At 45.3% G+C, this 20,269-nt stretch overlaps 1 protein-coding gene across 1 annotated transcript in view; it reads left to right on the forward strand.

Annotated features, from left to right (window-relative positions):
- Nucleotides 1-14,294: 14,294 nt before the first annotated feature.
- Nucleotides 14,295-20,269, forward strand: part of LOC115459142 (sialic acid synthase-like) — a gene marked incomplete at its 5' end in the record, with an annotated part of 54,700 nt that continues 48,725 nt past the window's right edge. The window contains one exon of the mRNA XM_030189016.1: nucleotides 14,295-14,510. Within this exon, the coding sequence (XP_030044876.1) occupies nucleotides 14,295-14,510 (216 nt within the window). The remainder of the gene's footprint in view (nucleotides 14,511-20,269) is intronic.

Below are 20,269 nucleotides of genomic sequence, written 5' to 3' on the forward strand. Positions count from 1 at the left end.
TATCTCTCACTGTTACCAATAACCTACCCTTCAATTATGGGCTGCTCATGTCTTTGTCAGTGGCAAACTTACAAAATCAGCAAGGGATCAAATACTTATTTCCCCCACTGTATCTTTTTGAGATGCAGCGACCAGAATTGGACACAATACTCGAGGTGCGGTCGCACCATGAGTGATACAACGCATTATAATATCCTCATGTTTGTTTCCATCCCTTTCCTAATAATACTCACATTCTGTGCGTTTTCTTAGCCGCGGCAGCACACTGGGCAGACGTTTTTAACGTCTTATCAACAATGACTCCCAGATTCCCTTTCTAGGTCCGTAATTCCTAACGCGAACCTTGCATGACATAGCTGTAATTCGGGTTCCTCTTACCCACATGCATCACTTTGCACTTGTCAACATTGAACTTCATCTGCCACTTGGACCCCAACTCCCCCAGTCTCGCGAGGCCCTCCTGTAATCTTTCACACTCCTGCGACTTGACGACCCTGAATAATTTTGTGTCATCTGCAAATTATTACCTCACTAGTACTACTCCCATCCTAGGTCATTTATAAATATGTTTAAAGCAGCGGTCCCAACACAGACCCCTGCGGGATCCCACTAACTACCCTTCTCCACTGAGAATACTAACCATTCAACCCTACTCTTTGCTTCCTATCTTTCAACCACTCTTAATCCATAGCAATAACCTACCTCCGATCCCATGACTCTCCAGTTTCCTCAGGAGTCTTTCATGAGCACTTTGTCAAACGCCTTTTGAAAATCCAGATACACAATATTCACCGCTCCCCATTGTCCACATTTTTCTTCACCCCCCTCAAAAAAATGCAGTAGATTGGTGAGGCAAGACTTCCCTAAATCCGTGCTGACTTTGTCTCATCAGCTCATGTTTTTGTACTTGCTCTGTAATTTTATTCTTGATAATAGCCTCTACCATTTTGCCCGGTACCGACATCAGACTCGCCGTCTATATTTCCCGGATCTCCTCTGGAACCTTTTTAAAAAATCGGCGTAACATTGGCTACCCTCCAGTCTTCCTGTACCACACTCGATTTTTAGGGATAGATTGCATATTACTACTAGTAGCTCTACAAGTTCATTTTTCAGTTCTGTTAATACTCTGGGATGAATACCATCAGGTCCTGGCGATTTACTACTCTTCAGTTTGCAGAACTAACCCATTACATCCTCCAAGTTTACAGAGGATCATTTAGTTTCTCCGACTTGCCCGCTTCAAATATGCTTTCCGGCACTGGTGTCCCTCCCAAATCCTCCTCGGTGAAGACCGAAGCAAAGAATTCATTTAATTTCTCCGCTACGGCTTGGTCTCCCTGATCGCCCCTTTAACACCATTTTTGTCCAGCGGCCCAACCGATTCTTTAGCCGCTTCCTGCTTTTAATGTATCTAAAAAAAAGTTTTTACTATGTATTTTCGCTTCTAACGCTAACTTTTTTTCAAGTCCTTTTTTGCTCTCCTTATCTCCGCTTTGCATTTGGCTTGGCATTCCTTATGTTTTATCTTGTTACTTTCAGTTTGGTTCTCCTCTCCACTTTCTGAATGATTGTTTTTGGTTCTAATGACTTCCTTTACCTTACTGTTTAGCCACGCCGGCTGACGTTTGGTCTTTTTTCCTCTATTCGGTATCGCTGGAAGTGTTGTGTCTGTCTCCTTTTGTGTGTGTATGTGTGTGTATTTTTTTTTGGGTGGGGGGGAGGAGATGTTGGTTTGTAGAGGTTAAAATGCAATACACTTCTCTGTTTAGCAATTACTGGCTGCATTGTGCAGATTTGTTATAACAATTAAAAAAAAAAAAGTGGGACAAGCAGCCACATGCAGGCCTTTTGGAAGAATGGCAAGCAGGCAACTACTTGTGGAGCAAGAAATGAAGAGAATAAAGATGAATACCTTCTGATACTTGGCTGCAGCAGCTGGGCTTGCTTGATGACATCGAGTGGGTGGAAGCTTATGTGTACCATAATGCATGTCATACTGACTAAATGCCACAGCATGAGAGCCCCACAGTGAAGCCTGGCTAATGCTTCTGCACAGCAGACTCTGCTTTGGAACAGAAAACAAAAAGTTTAAGAGGTGTGGCATTATTGCCCACTGGACAAGTAGGTGACAGCTGTTTTCAGCTTCTGTCAGGCCAGCCTGCACAAAACGTCCAAAATCCGAATAGGAAAGGGTCATTTTCAAAAAGGAAAACGTCTTATCTCCCCCCCCCCCCCCCCCCCGAAAATACTGTTGTGCTTTGTACTTTTTTCCAAAAATAGTAATAAATAATTACTCCACATGAAAAATGTAGGAGGGCCCAGCATTTTTAATAGACTGGGCCCCAGACATCCTAGGAAGCAATGGGGCACTGCAATGGACTTCAAATAAATGATTCCAGATAATCTCACCATTGCTCCATTACCTTGGGGCTCATTTTCAAAGCATTTAGCCTTCCATAGGTTACTATGGAACTTTGTAACTTTGTAGGCTGAGTGCTTTGAAAATACGCCTCCTTGTCTGCTAAGCCCCCTCAAAACACACCATCCTCACTACACGACTATAGTAGCCCTTGAGTGAAGGGGGTACCTATATATGGGTACAGTGGGTTTCTGGTGACTTTTGGAGAGTCAAAGTTTCTACCACAAATGTAACAGGTATAGGCCTGGGTCCATGTGTCTTAAGTGCACTGCACCCACCACTAGACTACACTAGGGACCTGTATGCTGCTCTAACATCTGAGGCTGTCATAGAGGCTGTTGAGTACTATTTTTATTCACATTTTTTTGGGGTGGGAGGGGGTCGGCGACCACTGGCGGAGAAATGGGGGGTCATCCCTGATTCCCTCCAGTGGTCATCTAGTCATTTTAGGGCACTTTTTTGTGCTGCCTTCGTTATAAAACAAGTCATTATAGATACTTAAACAATTCTCAATACTACACGACTCACAGTCAGGATTTCGATCTAACCACAGTACCGAAACAGTAGTAGTTACTCTCATGACTAAATTCAAACAAATGATTGCAATGGACAAGAATATACTACTTCTACAATTTGACATGTCTAGCGCCTTCGACATGGTTGATCACGGAATACTACTACATATCCTCGAGTACTTCGGAATTGGAGGCAACGTTCTCAATTGGTTCAAGGGATTCCTAACCACACGATCATACCAAGTGACATCTAACTCGACCACATCAGCCACATGGATACCTGAATGCAGAGTACCACAAGGATTCCTCCTCGTACTGATTCTATTCAACTTAATGATGATACCCTTGGCCAAACTACTATCAAACCAAAACCAAAACCTCAACCCATACATATATGCAGACGACGTAACGATCTACATCCCATTTAAACAAGATCTAACGGAAATTTCCAATGACATCAACCAAAGTCTACATATGCATACACGGAAGATGCATTTCAGCTGAAACTCAATGCAGAAAAAACCCAATGCCTAATACTCCTCAACATAACACGAACAAATTCACCACCATTAACACACCAAAACTGAATCTCCCAATCTTGGACACCCTAAAAATTCTTGGAGTTACCATTGATCGACACCTAACACTTGAGAACCATGCGAAAAATACAACCAAGAAGATGTTCCCTGAATGTGGAAATTTAAAAAGAGTAAGACCTTTCTTCCCAAGGAACATCTTCTGTAGCCTGGTACAATCAATGGTACTCGTCATCTAGACTACTGCAGCGCACTCTACGCTGGCTGCAAAGAGCAATAATCAAGAAACTTCAGACAGCCCAGAACACTGCAGCTAGACTTTTATATTCGGTAAAACAAAATATGAAAGTGCTAAACCCTTACGAGAAAAGCTACACTGGCTCCCACTTAAAGAATGCATCATGTTCAAAATATGCTCCCTAGTTCACAAAATCATTCACGGAGACACCCCAGCCTACATGTCAGACCAAAGAATTACCACCCAGGAATGCTAAAAAATCATCCCGTACATTCCTTAATCTACACTTCCCCAACTGTAAAGGTCTAAAATACAAACTAACGCATGCGTCAACCTTTTCATACCTGAGCACACAATTCTGGAACGTGCTGCCGTGCAACTTAAAAACGATTTATGAATTAACTAACTTCCGCAAATTACTGAAGACCCATCTCTTTAACAAGGTATACCGCAAAGATCAACAAATGTGAACTCCTCCACATACATCCAGAATTGTCTTAAAATATCTGCTTGTAATACTACTATCATGCTTTATCATTATGTTACCAAGATCCTTCTGTAATACTAAATGTCTATTTTCTTATATATTTCCACTATTCATGATGTATTGTAAGCCACATTGAGCCTGCAAAGAGGTGGAAAATGGGGATACAAACGCAACAAATAAATAAAATAAATAAAACAGGTGGTGAATATGTGGAATGCCCAGATGAAAACGGTAATGGAATTCAAACGTGTGGGATAAACACAAAGGAATCCTGTTTAGAAGGAATGGATCCACGGAATCTTAGTGGAGATTAGGTGGTGATGGCGGTAATTGGGAAACGAAACTGGTGCTGGGCAGACTTCTACGGTCTAAACCCTGATGTGATGATAATATAGATGGGCTGGATGTAAATTTTAAGGAGTTTCACCATTAGCTTCAGAACTTGGTACAAGAACAGTGCTGGGCAGACTTCTTCGATCTGTGCCCTGAGAATGGCAAGGATAAATGAAACTCAAGTATACATATAAAGTATCACATACCATGTAAAATGAGTTTTCTTGTTGGGCAGACTGGATGGGCTGTACAGTCTTATCTTCCATCATTTACTATGTTGCTATGTTACTATTGGGCTCATTTTCGAATGAGAAGGTCGCCCATCTTTCGACACAAATCGGAGATGGACGTCCTTCTCATAGGGTCGCCCAAATTGGCATAATCGAAAGCCGTTTTTGGGCGCCCTCAACTGCTTTCCGTCGCGGGACGACCAAAGTTCTTGGGGGCGTGTCAGAAGCATGGTGAATGCCAGTGACTAACTCATATTCACTAGGCAATAATCCTTATGCAGGTGAAGGGAGCCAAAGTAAATATTCACATAATGCTCAGCTTCAAGTATAACTTTAGAAGACACGTTAACAATGGTCTGGTGTAATGAAACCCTTTATATAGATCATCAGATCCGCGCATCTACCTCTGTTATGGCTAAAGTGAGCCAGCATGTCTCAGAGGTAGTGACGTAATCCTCATCGATCCTTTTTTAAAGTTTTTTTTTTCTATATTTTTCAACTTTTTCATTAGAGTACATTCAATAACTGAAATAGCGTTACTTAGCTTTTTTTTGTAACCCAGTTACTTTTTCTTTTCAAAGCACACAGTGGAGACGTGGTAAAACCGACATGTTCCATGTTTCGCGACAAGCGCTGTATCAAGGTAGTCTCCTATATCTTTTGTTTAAATCATTTTTATTAGTTGTGACAGACAGATAAACTGGTCTTTGTCAAGAATAAATATATACAGGAAATTGTCAGCCAACATGCTGAATCAACATGTCAAGTTACAATATGGTATTTGTATTTTCTCCCCTTCCTTTCCCTTCTGGTTACCTTAGTACTCCCTATGTCTTATCGCGTCCCAGTGTTGCAAGTATAACAAGAACAGCATTGACAATCATCTGGTTAAATTATTCCAGAATAAACTCTTTTATTTGGCTTCAATTTGTGTGAGTTATTTAACTATGTTAATCCTGGGGTGTGCCCTTCCCTACCACCCTACCCTACCCACCCCTCCCTCTACCCTTCCCCCCCCCCTTTTGCTCCATTACAAAGTCAACTGTATTTGTAATTCGGTTCTCCCAGAGATCAGTATCAAATGCAATGGTGTCTCTCATTGTATATTGCATGCCCCGTGTATATCAGTGGGTATTGTACCATCCATACCGCCATCAAAAGCCCCTCTACTTATTGACTGGGCCTATGGAACACCGGAAGCCTCAAAAATTCAACAGTAAACTTCGTGCCTTAGCCGGAAGAGTGATCCAAAGCATTTCCCATTGTGCCCTGAACCTAAGGCCCGCGGGGCTTTCCAAATCAGTCACCCCACACCTGTCTATTCTCATTTGTCGCACCAACTGTGCACGCCATGTCTGTAAAGGGGGTGTTTCTTTTGCCCTCCAAAATTGCAAAATTGTAGTTATTCCAAAATATATAGCCATCTTGGCAAATGCCCTAAAGCCCTCTGGGGGTTCTGCAGTGAACTTAAAGTGATTAAATAAGATTAGGGGTTCACAAATAAGGGTGCAATTCCATAATTGGTCTATTCCCGTCACAATCTGCCTCCAGAACCGCTCCACAAAGGGACAACCCCAGAACATATGCCCCAGAGAGGCCGCCCATTTGGGGCAGGTTCCTTCGGCAGTAAACCCCGCTCTTTGTGCTCTGTGAGGAGATTTGTGTGTTCTCAACAGCCATCTATATAACCTCTCTCTCTGGGGTATGGAGAGCCGTTGTTTATAAATGGATTTCAAATATGATCTGCATTCTTCTCCGTGAGTGTGCAGCCCAAATCCCTTGACCACTCCCGTGCAATCTGCCGAAAATCTAGTTCTGCTGTCGTGTCCTTCAGTTGCCGATGGTGGAATCTCAATGGTATTGGGAGCTGTGCTCCCAAGTAAACCCTCTGAGAGAACCTCTACCATCCTCTGTAAGGTCTGTCCACTCTAGGGAAGCAACATAGTGGCTCAGCTGGCGATATGCAAATTGACATGTCGGGGGGATCCCGTACCGGGTCTGAAGCTCTAGGTATGGGAGGATTCGTCCCTGTCTGTGACTGTGTGCCAGGTACACTATCCCCTTTTGTGCCCATCTGCTAATATGCTAACCCCTTGGCCTGGTGGAAACGCTGGATTATCGCATATTGACAGCCACGGGGATGTACGGGCAGAGAAGTGATAACGTCTACACACCCACCTCCACGTCTCCCTGAGAGATTTCAAAAGAGGGTGCCTTCGGAATGCCGCAGGTGGCTAAAGTGTATGCCTGGGAACATCGACGTCTCCACTGGTGTAATAGAAAAATCAGACGTCCCCCTATACCAGTCATTTATGTGTCTCATGGAACTTGCGATTGCCAAGAATTTGATGTTTAGGAGTCCCATGCCTCCCCCCTCCCTTGGGGCCGTCATCTGGTAATAAGGAATTCTAGGTTTCTCCCTTGCCAAAGGTACGTTTGTATTAGGCGCTGCAAGAGCTTTTCGTCTTTGCGTTTCAAGAACAGTGGTAATTGTTGAAAGACATATAACCACTTGGGGGCAACCATCATATTGAACAGCGCTATTCTACCCCAGATTGTAAGTGGCAGCTCCCTCCACATAGACAACTTATTTCTAGTCATCTCTATCAATGGGCCTATGTTCTCTCTACATGGAGGTCCCATCACTAGTTATGTACACCCCTAGGTATTCATTTTTGTTGTCTCCCATCTAAGTAAAGCCTCCCCTTGCCAGCATAATTTAGTGTCACTATCCATGGGCATCGCGCAAGATTTAGAAAGGTTAAGGCCAAACCCTGACAGCTGCCCGTATTCCTTAATTAATGCCAGGCAGCCTTGAAAGACTCCTGTGGGTTAGTCAGAACCAGGAGGACGTCATCGGCATAAGCCAGAGCTCGGACCTCCTGCTCCCCCAATCGTACCCCCCTGATTCCCGGGTCTGAGTTTAGAAGACGTAATAGTGGTTCTAGTGTAAGATCGAACAGAAGTGGGGACAAGGGGCAGCCTTGACGCGTTCCCCTGCCTATCTGAAACCTCTTTGAGAGCCCCCCATTTGCTGTAACATAAGCTTCCATACCAGTATATAGAGCCCCAATTGCTTGCCTCACTCCGGCAGGGAATCCTATCCAGTCTAACATACAGAACAGGAAAGTCCACTCGACCCTGTCAAAAGCCTTTGCGCATCGAGGCTCACCAAAATCCCAGGGTTTTCCTCATGCCGGCACTGTGCCATTGCCAGTAAGACTCTCCGAATATGTAATACAGAGTGCCTTCTGGGGATAAATCCCACTTGTGTGGGCTCAATCACACTCGGGAGACATGTGTTGAGCCGAGTGGCCAAAATCTTTGCTAACAGTTTGATATCGACATTAATTAGCGAGATAGGCCTATAGGATTCGGACTCCTCACCGCTTTTTCCCGGCTTCAGCAATAGTGATATGCAGGCAGTGTTTTTGCAGTGGGAATTTCCCTTCCTGTATTACTGCCTGGTGATATTCAAATAATGGGCACAGCAACTGGGGCTGTAGCAGTTTGTAAAATTCTCCTGAGTACCCATCCACCCCGGGAGCTGAGAAAGATTTTAGCCCTTTTATTGCTTCTGACAGCTCCTTAAGCTGAATAGGGGCCTCTAGGCACGCTATCTCTAACTCTCCTAGTTTGGGCATTTTTGCCCTATTGAGAAAGTCGCTCATATGGGCCTCCTCGCAGACCGGTCGGCCCTGTACAGGTGACTAAAATGATCCTGCAATATTTGAAGGATCTATCTGGGTCATTAGTAAGGCCTCCCGTCTTTTCCTTCAGGGTCGATATAGCTCTATTTCCTTCCCGTTTCCGAACTAGCCGGGCTAGCATACCCCCTGCTCTGTTTCCAAATCGATGAAACTTATATTTTGAAAGGTTCTATTCTTTAGCATTCTTTCGTGCAACAGGGAGTTTACAGCGGCCTGTATAGACAGATAGGCCTCTCTGGTAGCCGCGGTCTGCCGCTCGGTATATTGACGTCTAGCATTCCGCAGCCGCCTGTTCAGCTGCAAAAGGCTAGCTGCATTCTTTTTCCGTTTGTTTGCTACATACGCTATCAGGTCCCCCCGCAGTACCGCCTTTCCAGCGCACCAAAACAGTTGGGGGTTCGATTTGTGTTCTTTATTAAACAATTCATATTCTTCCCACTTTTTACTAGGAATTTTTGAAAATTTATCCTTTACCAAGTGGCCAGGGAACCTCCACCGCCTGGCCGGCTGGAAGCCACCTGGGGCCTCCAGCTCCAACCAGACGGGGCTATGGTCGGATATCAAAACTTCCTCGATTTTCGTGTCCCGAATACAATGGAACAAGGCTGCTGAAATAAATATGTAGTCTAATCTTCCCCGTCCCGTGTGCCCTGGACCGATGAGTATAGTCTCTTAGATCAGGGTGTAAATTCCGCCAAACATCCACCACAGAGAGGGAATTGGCGAACTCTCTTAGCATTTGTGACCCCCTTCGACCTTCCACCCCTCTGCCTCCCCCCCCCTGAATAATCAATCTTAGGGTCTATTGATATGTTCATATCCCCTGTTATGATCAAATGTTTGCCTTCATATGGGAGCAGTCGTCTCAACAACCCGGGGAAGAAGGAGTTATCAGGAGGGGTGGGAGCATAGATATTTAGCAAATATAATTCCCTCCCTTGTAACCATAGTTTAACCAAGAGGAATCGCCCTTTGGGATCCTGGAGGACTGTTTCTACTCTACAGGCCAGTCGACGGTGAATGCAGACTGCCACTCCTCCTCTCCGCCCATCTGGGGATGCATAGATCACCTGGCCTACCCAGCCCTGTTTGAGCTTTTCATGTTCTGCTGCCGTCAGCTTTGTTTCCTGTAGATACGCTATATCTGCATTGAGGTGTTTTAAATGTGCCAGGATCTTTTTTCTTTTAATGGGAGACGTGATGCCCCCCAATTCCAAGTGACTAATTTACAGTGTTAGTCGTATGGGTATGCTATCTTCCAGTATGTAAGCTCGGAAAACTCAGCCCCTGGGTCCCAGCCCTTCCCCAGTAGCTGTACACATAGCCCTTTCCCTATCGTTCCCGCCATCATAGGCATGCAATACCAATGTGTTTCTTCCTTTTGCTTGACCTGCGTGTGAGACCCTATCCGTATGGATCTGGAGCACCCCCCCTTGGACATTGATTCTTTTCAAATCTCCGTCTTCCCCTCCCTTTACCCATCCCATTACCTAAGCCCCCCTCCCTTTCAGCCCTAATCATTGCTTCTCTCCTTCCTGATATATGCCGCAAGGTCCCCTTCCCCCCTCTCCCTTCAGCTCCCCCCCCCCCCGGTCTCAACGGGAGCTCCTCCCCCTTTTGGAAATCGGGTCAGATCTAGGATGACACTCAAGTATGCAAACTCCCTCCACCACCACTCTTACTAATAAACATATAACATATTAGTACTTTATCAACATTGCACCAACAAGTGAATTACATAACCTTAGCAGATCACACCATCGTCTCTTTCTTGTGCTTGAAGATGGTGCGTAAGCCTTTAACAAGAGTCTTCTGGTCTTATAATCAGGTGGTGCCGTCTGGCGCCTGTAGTTCAACGTCTATAAACTGTTGGGCCTCCTGGACTGATGGAAGGAACGCCATCTGTTTTCGTGCTGGATCTTCAAAACAGCCGGATAAAGCAGCAAAAATCTTGTTTTTCTGTTGACCAATGTTGTGCAAAGCGGGAAATCGGCGCCTTTGTTCTTGTACTCCTGCTGAGTAATCTTGGAAGATTTTTATCTGGGCTCCGTCGTATCTCAAGTATCTCTTTTCAATTGGAAGCCCCTCATAATTTCTTCTTTATGCAAGTAGTTATGCACTTTAATTATCACCAGTCTAGGTCTTTGCTGCCCTTGTTGCCACCGGCCCAGCCTGTGAGCCCTTTCTATGCACAATTCTCCATAACTATCTGACAGAGCCAGCTCTTTTTTAAGCCACTGTTCCAACAGATGCCCCAGTGATTTCTCTGGGATTGCCTCTGGCAGGCCAACAATTCGCAAGTTGCATCTCTTGCTCTGTTCTCCATGTCTTCGATCTTATCTTGCTGTGCCTTGAGTTGATCCATCATCCGGGTGACATCTTGGGTATTCTGTGCCCTGGTATCTTCCAAAGCTGAGATTCTGCTTTCCGCTTCCCCAGTCGCTTCACTGTATCTGCCATGGTAGCTTCCATGCTGCTCATTTGGCGTTCTAGTAGGTCAAATCTTGGGTTTAAGTGCAGCACTTACTGCCATTGGTGATCTGAGCCAATTGTTTTTTCAGAGAAGTCCCCAAGCTTTTCAAGCTTTCCTTCTGCCATTTGCCCCCTGTATGTGGAGGAGTACTTTTCCCCTTATCGTACTTAGTTGCTGCTTCGGGTTGTACCAGCCAGACTTAGGCCTCAATATTGCTCCCATACAGTCCGTGTATCGCCCTTTGTTGGGCTTATCGCGCCAACTTAGTGGCGCAGACACCTTATCTGGGCAATGGTGAGTGAGCAGAATATCCTGTTACCACATGAGCGTTGCTACTTCACTTCCTATGATAGCTTAGCTGCTATGAGCAGGGCAACACTCTCCCCATTACATTTACTTTGGCCAGTCTGTTGTAATAATATTGATATTGGCATAGTTCCTCTCCTCTATTAGCTGTTATCTTATCTGTAAAATTTCAAGGAACTGCTGTGGCAAATTTCTTGGGTTACATGAGTCACCAGTGCAGCGCCTTGCTTTCCCACTATTGTGGCTTAACTCGCCTTTCCCCCCGATTATGGGGATTGTTGTAGACCGGGCTAGCATTTTCGTCGAGGCGGGGGAGGGGCAGAAGGGTGGTAATATCGCTAAGTAGCTCCTGCTTCTATCGCCCTTCTTTTGTTCGTAAGCCCAACTCCTTATGATACCCGCCACTCGCCGCTTACCCCATGCTGCTGCCCTTCTCTTGCCCATTCCAGAATTCCTCCGACCGCCATTTGGATCGCGGCGCAACGCGGTTCATCAAGCCTTCGGCTACGGCTCTATGGGGCACATCGATAAAGTCCCGCAGGTATCTTCTTGCCCTCGGGGCCTTCAGGCAGCGCTGAGTTGCCGGCGAGGGGGGTTCTCGCAGGCGGGGAGATGGGAGTCCCTTGAGCAGTGTGGCGGAGCTCTCTAAGCGGCGGCCATCTTCCCGCTCGGCTCCACCGGAAGTCCTCTTCTTACCAATTTAAAGTTGTACTCACTATGAACTAGATTGTATATATGGTGCCTGAAAATTCCACGTGGAAAAATATGCCTAGGCGCATTCGCTATACTTTGCCTAAATTTTACAGAATAGGCTTAAATTTCTGCACAGTATACAGCAGTGGCGTAGCCAGAAGTCAATTTTTAGGTGGGCCAACAGGTTGGATGGGTGGGCACTAGACAGTGGTGTGCTGGTAAATGTTTAACAACAGGCTCTCTCCCGGTCCACCTCTGCGCCCCCCCCCCCCCCCCCCCCCCGTCCACCTGTGCACCTCCCTCAAAATTGCAGAGCTGGCTATAGCCGGGGAGCGAGCCCGGGGGTGGGGGAGGCAATGCATTACTCTCCCAGGAAAAAAACATTAAATGATCCCAGGTTCCATCTAATTCATGTTTAATGTGGGTTAAAATGCCATAAGTAAGTAAATAAATATAAACTTTTAATGTTGAGCACCTGATTTCTCAAAGTGGACATGTTCCAATCATTATAATGAAAATAAAATGATTTTTTTTTCTACCTTTGCTGTCTGGTGACTTTGTTTTTCTGATCATACTGGCCCAGTATCTGATTCTGCTGCTATCTGTCCTCTTTACTCCGTTTCCAGGGCTTCCTTTCATTTATTTCTTACTTTCCGCCTTTCTTCTTCATTTCTTGCTCTGGGTCCTCGCAGACTTGACTGTCCAGTGGATCCAGCTTCTGCCTATTTCTTCATCCATGTGCAATTTTCTCCTCTCTTCCTTTTCCCTCATCTCATCTCCTTCCTCACTCTTCCCTCCCCTCCATCCATGTCCAGCATTTCTTCTCTCTCCCATCCCTCTCCTCCATCCATATCCAGCAGCCTCCTCTCTCCTGCTCTCCCTCCATCCATCTATGTCCAGCAAACCCTCCTCTGCCCCCTGCCCGCCCCTCCATCCACCCACCCATGTCCAGCAACCTTCCTCTCTCCTCTTCCCTCCCCTCCATCCACCCATGTCCAGCAACTCCCTCTCCTCTCCATCCATCCATACCCAGCAATTCTGTTCTTGCCCCTGTCCCTCCATCCATCCATTCCCAGCAATTCTCCTCTCTCCCTGCCCACCCCACCTCCATCCATCCATCATCCCCAGCCATTCTCCTCTCTCCCCTGCCCCCCCACCTCCATCCATCCATCCCCAGTGACTATCCTCTCTCACCTCCCCTCCCGCTCCCATCCATGTCCAGCGATTCTCCTTCACCCCATGCATCCTTCCCTCCCACTCCATTCCACCTGCCGCCCTCTCTCTGACAGCAGCGCTTCCCAGACGCTGCCTACCGCCGCCACGATCGCACGATCTACCTCCTCCCTCTGTCTCACTCTCAACAGCAGCGGTAGCGATTCAAACACGCTACCTCCTGCTTCTAACCAGAAGCGTCTCCTCTGCAGAGCAGACGCTTCCGGTTAGAAGCAGGCGTAGCGTGTTTGAATCGCGACGCTACCGCTGCTATGAGAGTGAGACAGAGGGAGGGAGGTAGATCTTGTGATCGTGGCGGCGGTAGGCAGCGTCTGGGAAGCGCTGCCGTCAGAGAGAAGGAGGCAGATGCAGGATCAGCGCTGCCTGCTCCCTCTGCTCCGCTGCTGGGTGGGCCTGACCCAAACTGGGTGACCTAGGCCCATCCAGGCCCACCCGTGGCTACGCCCCTGGATACAGAATACGCCAAGCAACTCTCCATGCGACCAAATTTAGTTACGGCCATTACGCCATGCTTTACTTGGCATAAATCCTGATACCTAAATTAGGAGCAGAGTGGGTATATTCTATAACAATGCCCATAGATTTTAGAAACACCCATGCCCCGCCCATGGCCACACCCCTTAGAATATACATGCACCACATTACAAAATATGCTTAGCGAGTCCTTTGTGTAAATCTTAATTAATGCAAATGCTGGTAATTGCTTGTTAACATCCAGTTGACAGCACTGATTAGCTAGTTAATCAATTAAGTTATGCACAATTTGGTTAGCTGGAACAGAGAGAAAAATTATGTAGAGAGTGGCAAAAATTAGCTTCTTTCTGTATAATGCTGATGCACAAATACTGCCAGATTCTATATATCAAGCCTTAATATCTGCACGGAAATCAAAGCATATTCTATAACAATGTGCATAACTTAATTGATTAACTAGCTATAGGTTGTGCCCATATATGCCAAAATATAGCCAAAAGATGAGTCATCTTTTGGCTATATTTTGGCATATATGGGCACAACCTAAACATTTGGTGTACAAACTTTTTAAGAAGAAATGGCTTATTGTTGGCTCCTGCTGTCAATGGTGATGTCCTTCTGAATATCAACCCATTTGTTTTCAGGAGTGTGGAGCAGATTGTGCCAAGTTCCAGAAGAGTGAGCTGGAGCATAGATTCACCAAAACAGCACTGGAAAGACCATATACATCCAAACACTCCTGGGGAAAAACATATGGAGAACACAAGCGCCACCTGGAGTTCAGCCACGATCAGTACAGGGAACTGCAGAGATATGCCAAGGAGATAGGAATTTTTTTTACAGCCTCTGCCTGGGATGATGTAAGTATGATTGTTTATTCATAAAAGTAGCTTGTAAAACTTTCAGTTTATAAGAGTTCATCCTCTCTGTAGGATTCTTTTTCAGGTCAACTTCAATTTGCTTTCCTCAATTTTTAAATAGGTATCATCTTAAAGTGGCTGGCATGTCAAAATTGAGGTGTGGTCCAGGGTTCTTCCTTCTTATTCCCCCTTCCTCCAGTAAATTTTCCCCTAAGATGCCCTCAACTCCCTTTACATCTCCAAAAACATCAGTTTAGAAGAGATCACATAGGTTTGGCTAAACACAAGAGAAGCAAAAGCCTTCATACCATGCAACAGATTGGATGCAGTCCAATAGATCTTTCAATGTGTTCCATCTGCTATGGCTGTGACAGGACCCATCTGAAGATACTTGGTCAATGATCATATGATGTCAGTGATGTATGAAGTATCCTTTATGTTTTTTCAGGTGAGAAGAGCACAATGGGATCTAAAGTTTCAAAGGTATCTGAACGCACATCTGCTCTCTTGGAGAATCAATTTTTTTTTCTCATTTTACTTAAGAACATAAGAATAGCCATACTGGGTCAGACCAATGGTCCATCTAACCTAATATCCTGTTTCCAACAGTGGGACAATCCAGGTCACAAGTACCTAGCAGAAACCAAAATAGTAGCAACATTCCATGCTACTTGTGCAAGTAGTGGCTTCCCCCATGTCTATCTCAATAGCAAACAATGGACCTGTCTAAACCTTTTAAAAACCCAGATACACTAACCAGTGTTACCTAATCCTCCAGCAACTAGTCCAGAGCATAACTATTTGTTGAGTAAAAAAATATTTCTCGTATTTGTTTTAAAAGTATTTCCATGTAATTTCATGGCGTGTCCTCTAGTCTTTGTACTTTTTGAAAGAGTGAAAAATCAATTCACTTTTACCAATTTTACACCACTCAGGATTTTGTAGTAGTAGGTGCAGTGCACTTCAGACAGGTGGACCCAGGCCCATACCCCCCACTCCCCCCCATACCTGTTACATTTGTGGAGGAAACAGCGAGCCCTCCAAAACCCACCAGAAACCCTCTGTACTCACATATAGTGGAGGAGTGGCCTAGTGGTTAGGGTGGTGGACTTTGGTCCTGGGGAACTGAGGAACTGAGTTCGATTCCCACCTCAGGCACAGGCAGCTCCTTGTGACTCTGGACAAGTCACTTAACCCTCCATTGCCCCAGGTACAAATAAGTACCTGTATACAATATGTAAGCCGCATTGAGCCTGCCATGAGTGGGAAAGTGTGGGGTACAAATGTAACAAAAAAATATATATAAGTACCCCCTTCACCCGTAAGGGCTATGGTAGTGGTGTACAGTTGGGGGTAGAGGGTTTTGGGGGTTCAACACACAAGGTAAGGGAGCTGTGTACCTGGGAGCATTTTATGAAGTCCACTGCAGTGCCCCCTAGCGTGCCCGATTGCTTTCCTGGCATGTCAGGGGGACCAGTGTACTAAAAATGCTGGCTCCTCCCACTTCCAAATGGCTTGAATTTGGATGTTTTAGATTATTTGCACCTGCCAAGTAAAAAAAAATGTGCATGCAATAAACATTTTTTTATACAAAGATGCTACCAAACTTATATCATCCCATTTCCTTAATCCTTTTTACTGAAAAACTACTGCAAATAAAATGTTCCTGTAGGTACCTGGGATTTTCCCTTCAGTTCTCTGCCAGAAATACGTAAATCATTACTTAGAACAGTTTCCCCATATTCATCCTGCTCAATTGCACAAGGAAACGTTCCCCTGGAAATTATGAGCCAGGATGTCTCATAAGTACAGAAGTATTGCCATACTGGGAAAGCCAAAGGTCCATCAAGCCCAGCATCCTGTTTACAACAGTGGCCAAACCAGGTCACAAATACCTGGCAAGATCCCCCCAAAAGTACAAAACATTTTATACTGTTTATCCCAGAAATAGTGGATTTTCCCCAAGTCCATTTAATAATGGTCTATGGACTTTTCCTTCAGGAAGCCATCCAAACCTTTTTAAAACTCCGCTAAGCTAACGGACTTTATCACACTCTCTGGCAACAAATTCCAGAGTTTAATTACATGTTGAGTGAAGAAAAATTTTCTCCAATTTGTTTTAAATTTACTACATTGTAGCTTCATCGCATACCCCCCTAGTCCTAGTATTTTTGGAAAGCGTAAACGGACGCTTCACATCTACCCGTTCAACTCCACTCATTATTTTATAGACCTCTATCATATCTCCCCTCAGCCACCTTTTCTCCAAGCTGAAGAGCCCTAGCGCTTTAGCCTTTCCTCATAGGGAAGTCGTCCCATCCCCTTTATCATTTTCGTCGCCCTTTTCTGCACCTTTTCTAATTCCACTATATCTTTTTTGAGATGCGGCAACCAGAATTGAACACAATATTCGAGGTGCGGTCGCACCATGGAGCGATACAAAGGCATTATAACATCCTCATTTTGTTTTCCATTCCTTTCCTAATAATACCTAGCATTCTATTTGCTTTCTTAGCCGCAGCAGCACATTGAGCAGAAGGTTTCAACGTATCATCAACGACGACACCTAGATCCCTTTATTGGTCCGTGACTTCTAACGTGGAACCTGTATGACGTAGCTATAATTTGGGTTCCTTTTTCCCACGTGTATCACTTTGCACTTGCTCACATTAAACGTCATCTGCCATTTAGACTCCAGTCTCGTAAGGTCCTCTTGTAATTTTTCACAATCCTCCCGCGATTTAACGACTTTGATAACTTTGTGTCATCAGCAAATTTAATTACCTCACTAGTTACTCCCATCTCTAGGTCATTTATTAATATGTTAAAAAGCAGCGATCCGAGCACAGACCCCTGGGGAACCCCACTATCTACCCTTCGCCATTGAGAATACTGACCATTTAACCCTACTCTCTGTTTTCTATCTTTTAACCAGTTTTTAATCCACAATAGAACACTACGTCCTATCCATGACTCTCCAATTTCTTCTGGAGTCTTTCATGAGGTACTTTGTCAAACGCCTTCTGAAAATCCAGATACACAATATCAACCGGCTCCCCTTTATCCACATGTTTGTTCACCCCTTCAAAGAAATGTAGTAGATTGGTGAGGCAAGATTTCCCTTCACTAAATCCATGTTGACTTTTGCCTCATTAATCCATGCTTTTGAATATGCTCTGTAATTTTGTTCTTAATAATAGTCTCTACCATTTTGCCCAGCACAGACGTCAGACTCACCAGTCTATAATTTCCCGGATCTCCTCTGGAACCTTTTAAAAAATTGGTGCTACATTGGCCACCCTCCTATCTTCTGGTACCATGCTCGATTTTAAGGATAAATGACATATTTCTAACAATAGCTCCGCAGCTCATTTTTTTAGTTCTATCAGTACTCTGGGATGAATACCATCTGGTCCAGGAGATTTGCTACTCTTCAGTTTGTAGAACTGCCCCATTACATCCTCCAGGTTTACAGAGAATTCATTATGTTTCTCCGACTCATCAGCTTCGAATACCATTTCCGGCACCGGTATCCCACCCAAATCTTCCTTGGTGAAGACCGAAGCAAAGAATTCATTTAATCTCTCCGCTACGGCTTTGTCTTCCCTGATCGCCCCTTTTACTCCTTGGTCATCTAGTGGTCCAACCGATTCTTTTGCCGGCTTCCTGCTTTTAATATACCTAAAAAAAAATTTACTATGTGTTTTTGGCCTCCAACGCAATCTTTACTAGGTGAAATTGTATGGACATCTGGAGCAGCCGTAGCGACAGACAGGTGGGGAGTCAGAGAAGGCTGACGGGCTGAAGCCCCAATATGACAAACAACAACCCACTGCAGTCTGTGCAGCAAAAATTGGAGGCAAGCATTTCCCGCTCTCCTGATCTTACAAACCCTTCTCCTATCAGCCTCAGTGAAATCCCAGCACTCCACCTGAGCACGTTTTACTGATCTGTCACAACAGACCTGCCCATGGCTCTGGAATTACTGCTCCCTTTCCAGCTGGGACTCATTTCTGAGCAGAAAACAGGCATGCACAGAGCAGATTCTCATAAACAGTCATCCTACAGATATCCTGAAGAAAAACTGCATGAAAGGCTCTCTCTTACTGCTTTGGGGTCCAGCCTGGGTACCAGAGAATGAGCTCCTTGGGGCATTTCTGAGAGAGCACTATCTTTTTAAGACAAACTAATCCTTTGGATGCTCCTGCTGACCTTTTGTGGTGTTCAGGACTGTCCGCTTCACCCCCAGGTGTGAAAGCTGGAACCCAACCCAACAAACAATATGCCAGCGCAAGCCTGCTACTTCTCACAGCGGACCACGGAACCATTGCAAAGACAATTCCGTGTTGACCACCCTTCTACCAAACCCATGCCACCATATATTTTTCCAAGCAAGCTGCGCACCACGCCTCATAGCTGTCATGAACCAAAACAAAACACGTGCACGGGACCGAGCTTAATAACTCTATGGCCACCAGGGAGCACCTTTCAGTGCTGTGGGAGGGTTTAACAACTCTGTAATAACTCTATGGGCCAACCAGGGAGCACCTTTCAGTGTTGGGGGAGGGTTTAACAACTCTGGACAACTAGGAAGCGCCTATCAGTGGTGGGGATGGGATTTTTTAACAACTATGGATCTGCATTCAGGGCATGCACATGGCAGCCACCCTTATCGTTTAAATGCTATGGCATGCCCTGGCACTTCCCCCTACCAAGCTGCATGGTAAAAGTCTGTGCAACTCATTTGCATACGATTTCTTTTGAGAATGCTTGCTATTTCCACCTCGGTAATTTTTACAAAGGTGGAAATTGCTAGCAGTTCTTTCCAGAGACTTTTGTGCATCGACCCCCAAAGGCTTAACACATTTTAATAAAGGAGTCCCAAGTGTAAAATTCAGAAATGATGTAACGAGGCTCATGTGGAGGGGCATAATCGAACACAAACACCCATCTCCATGGGCGTCTATCTCCAAGAACGGGTACGTGAAGGGGCGGGACAGACCGTATTTTCAAAAAAATGGGCATCCATCTTCTTTTTCGATAATGCGGTTTGTGCCGGGCAAAGGCATCGGATTTGTGTGTATTTGAGCTGGGCGGTTTCGTTTTCCAGCGATAATGGAAACCGAAGGTGCCCCAGCTAAAAAAACGAACCAAATCCAAGGCATTGGTCGTGGGAGGGGCTAGGATTTGTAGTGCACTGGTCCCCCTCACATGCCAGGACACCAACCGGGAACCCTAGGGGGCACTTGTAACAAGTAAAAAAAAAAAAGTTAAATACCTCCCAAGTCCATAGCTCCCTTCCCTTGGGTGCTGAGCCCCCCAAATCCCCCCCAAAACCCACTGCCCACAACTCTACACCATTACCATAGCACTTATAGTAACATAGTAAATGACGGCAGAAAAAGACCTGCATGGCCCATCCAGTCTGCCCAACAAGATAAACTCATATGTGCTACTTTTTGTGTATACCTTACCTTGATTTGTACCTGTCCTTTTCAGGGCACAAACCGTGTAAGTCTGCCCAGCACTATCCCCGCCTCCCGCCACCGGCTCTGCCACCCAATCTCGGCTAAGCTCCTGAGGATCCATTCCTTCTGAACAGGATTCCTTTATGTTTATCCCACGCGTGTTTGAATTCTGTTACCGTTTTCATTTCCACCACTTCCCGCGGGAGGGCATTCCAAGCATCCACTACTCTCTCCGTGAAAAAATACTTCCTGACATTTTTCTTGAGTCTTATGGCTGAAGGGGGGCACCTA

This window comes from Microcaecilia unicolor, unplaced genomic scaffold (genome assembly GCF_901765095.1).
Source record: "Microcaecilia unicolor unplaced genomic scaffold, aMicUni1.1, whole genome shotgun sequence".
Lineage (NCBI taxonomy): Eukaryota > Metazoa > Chordata > Amphibia > Gymnophiona > Siphonopidae > Microcaecilia > Microcaecilia unicolor.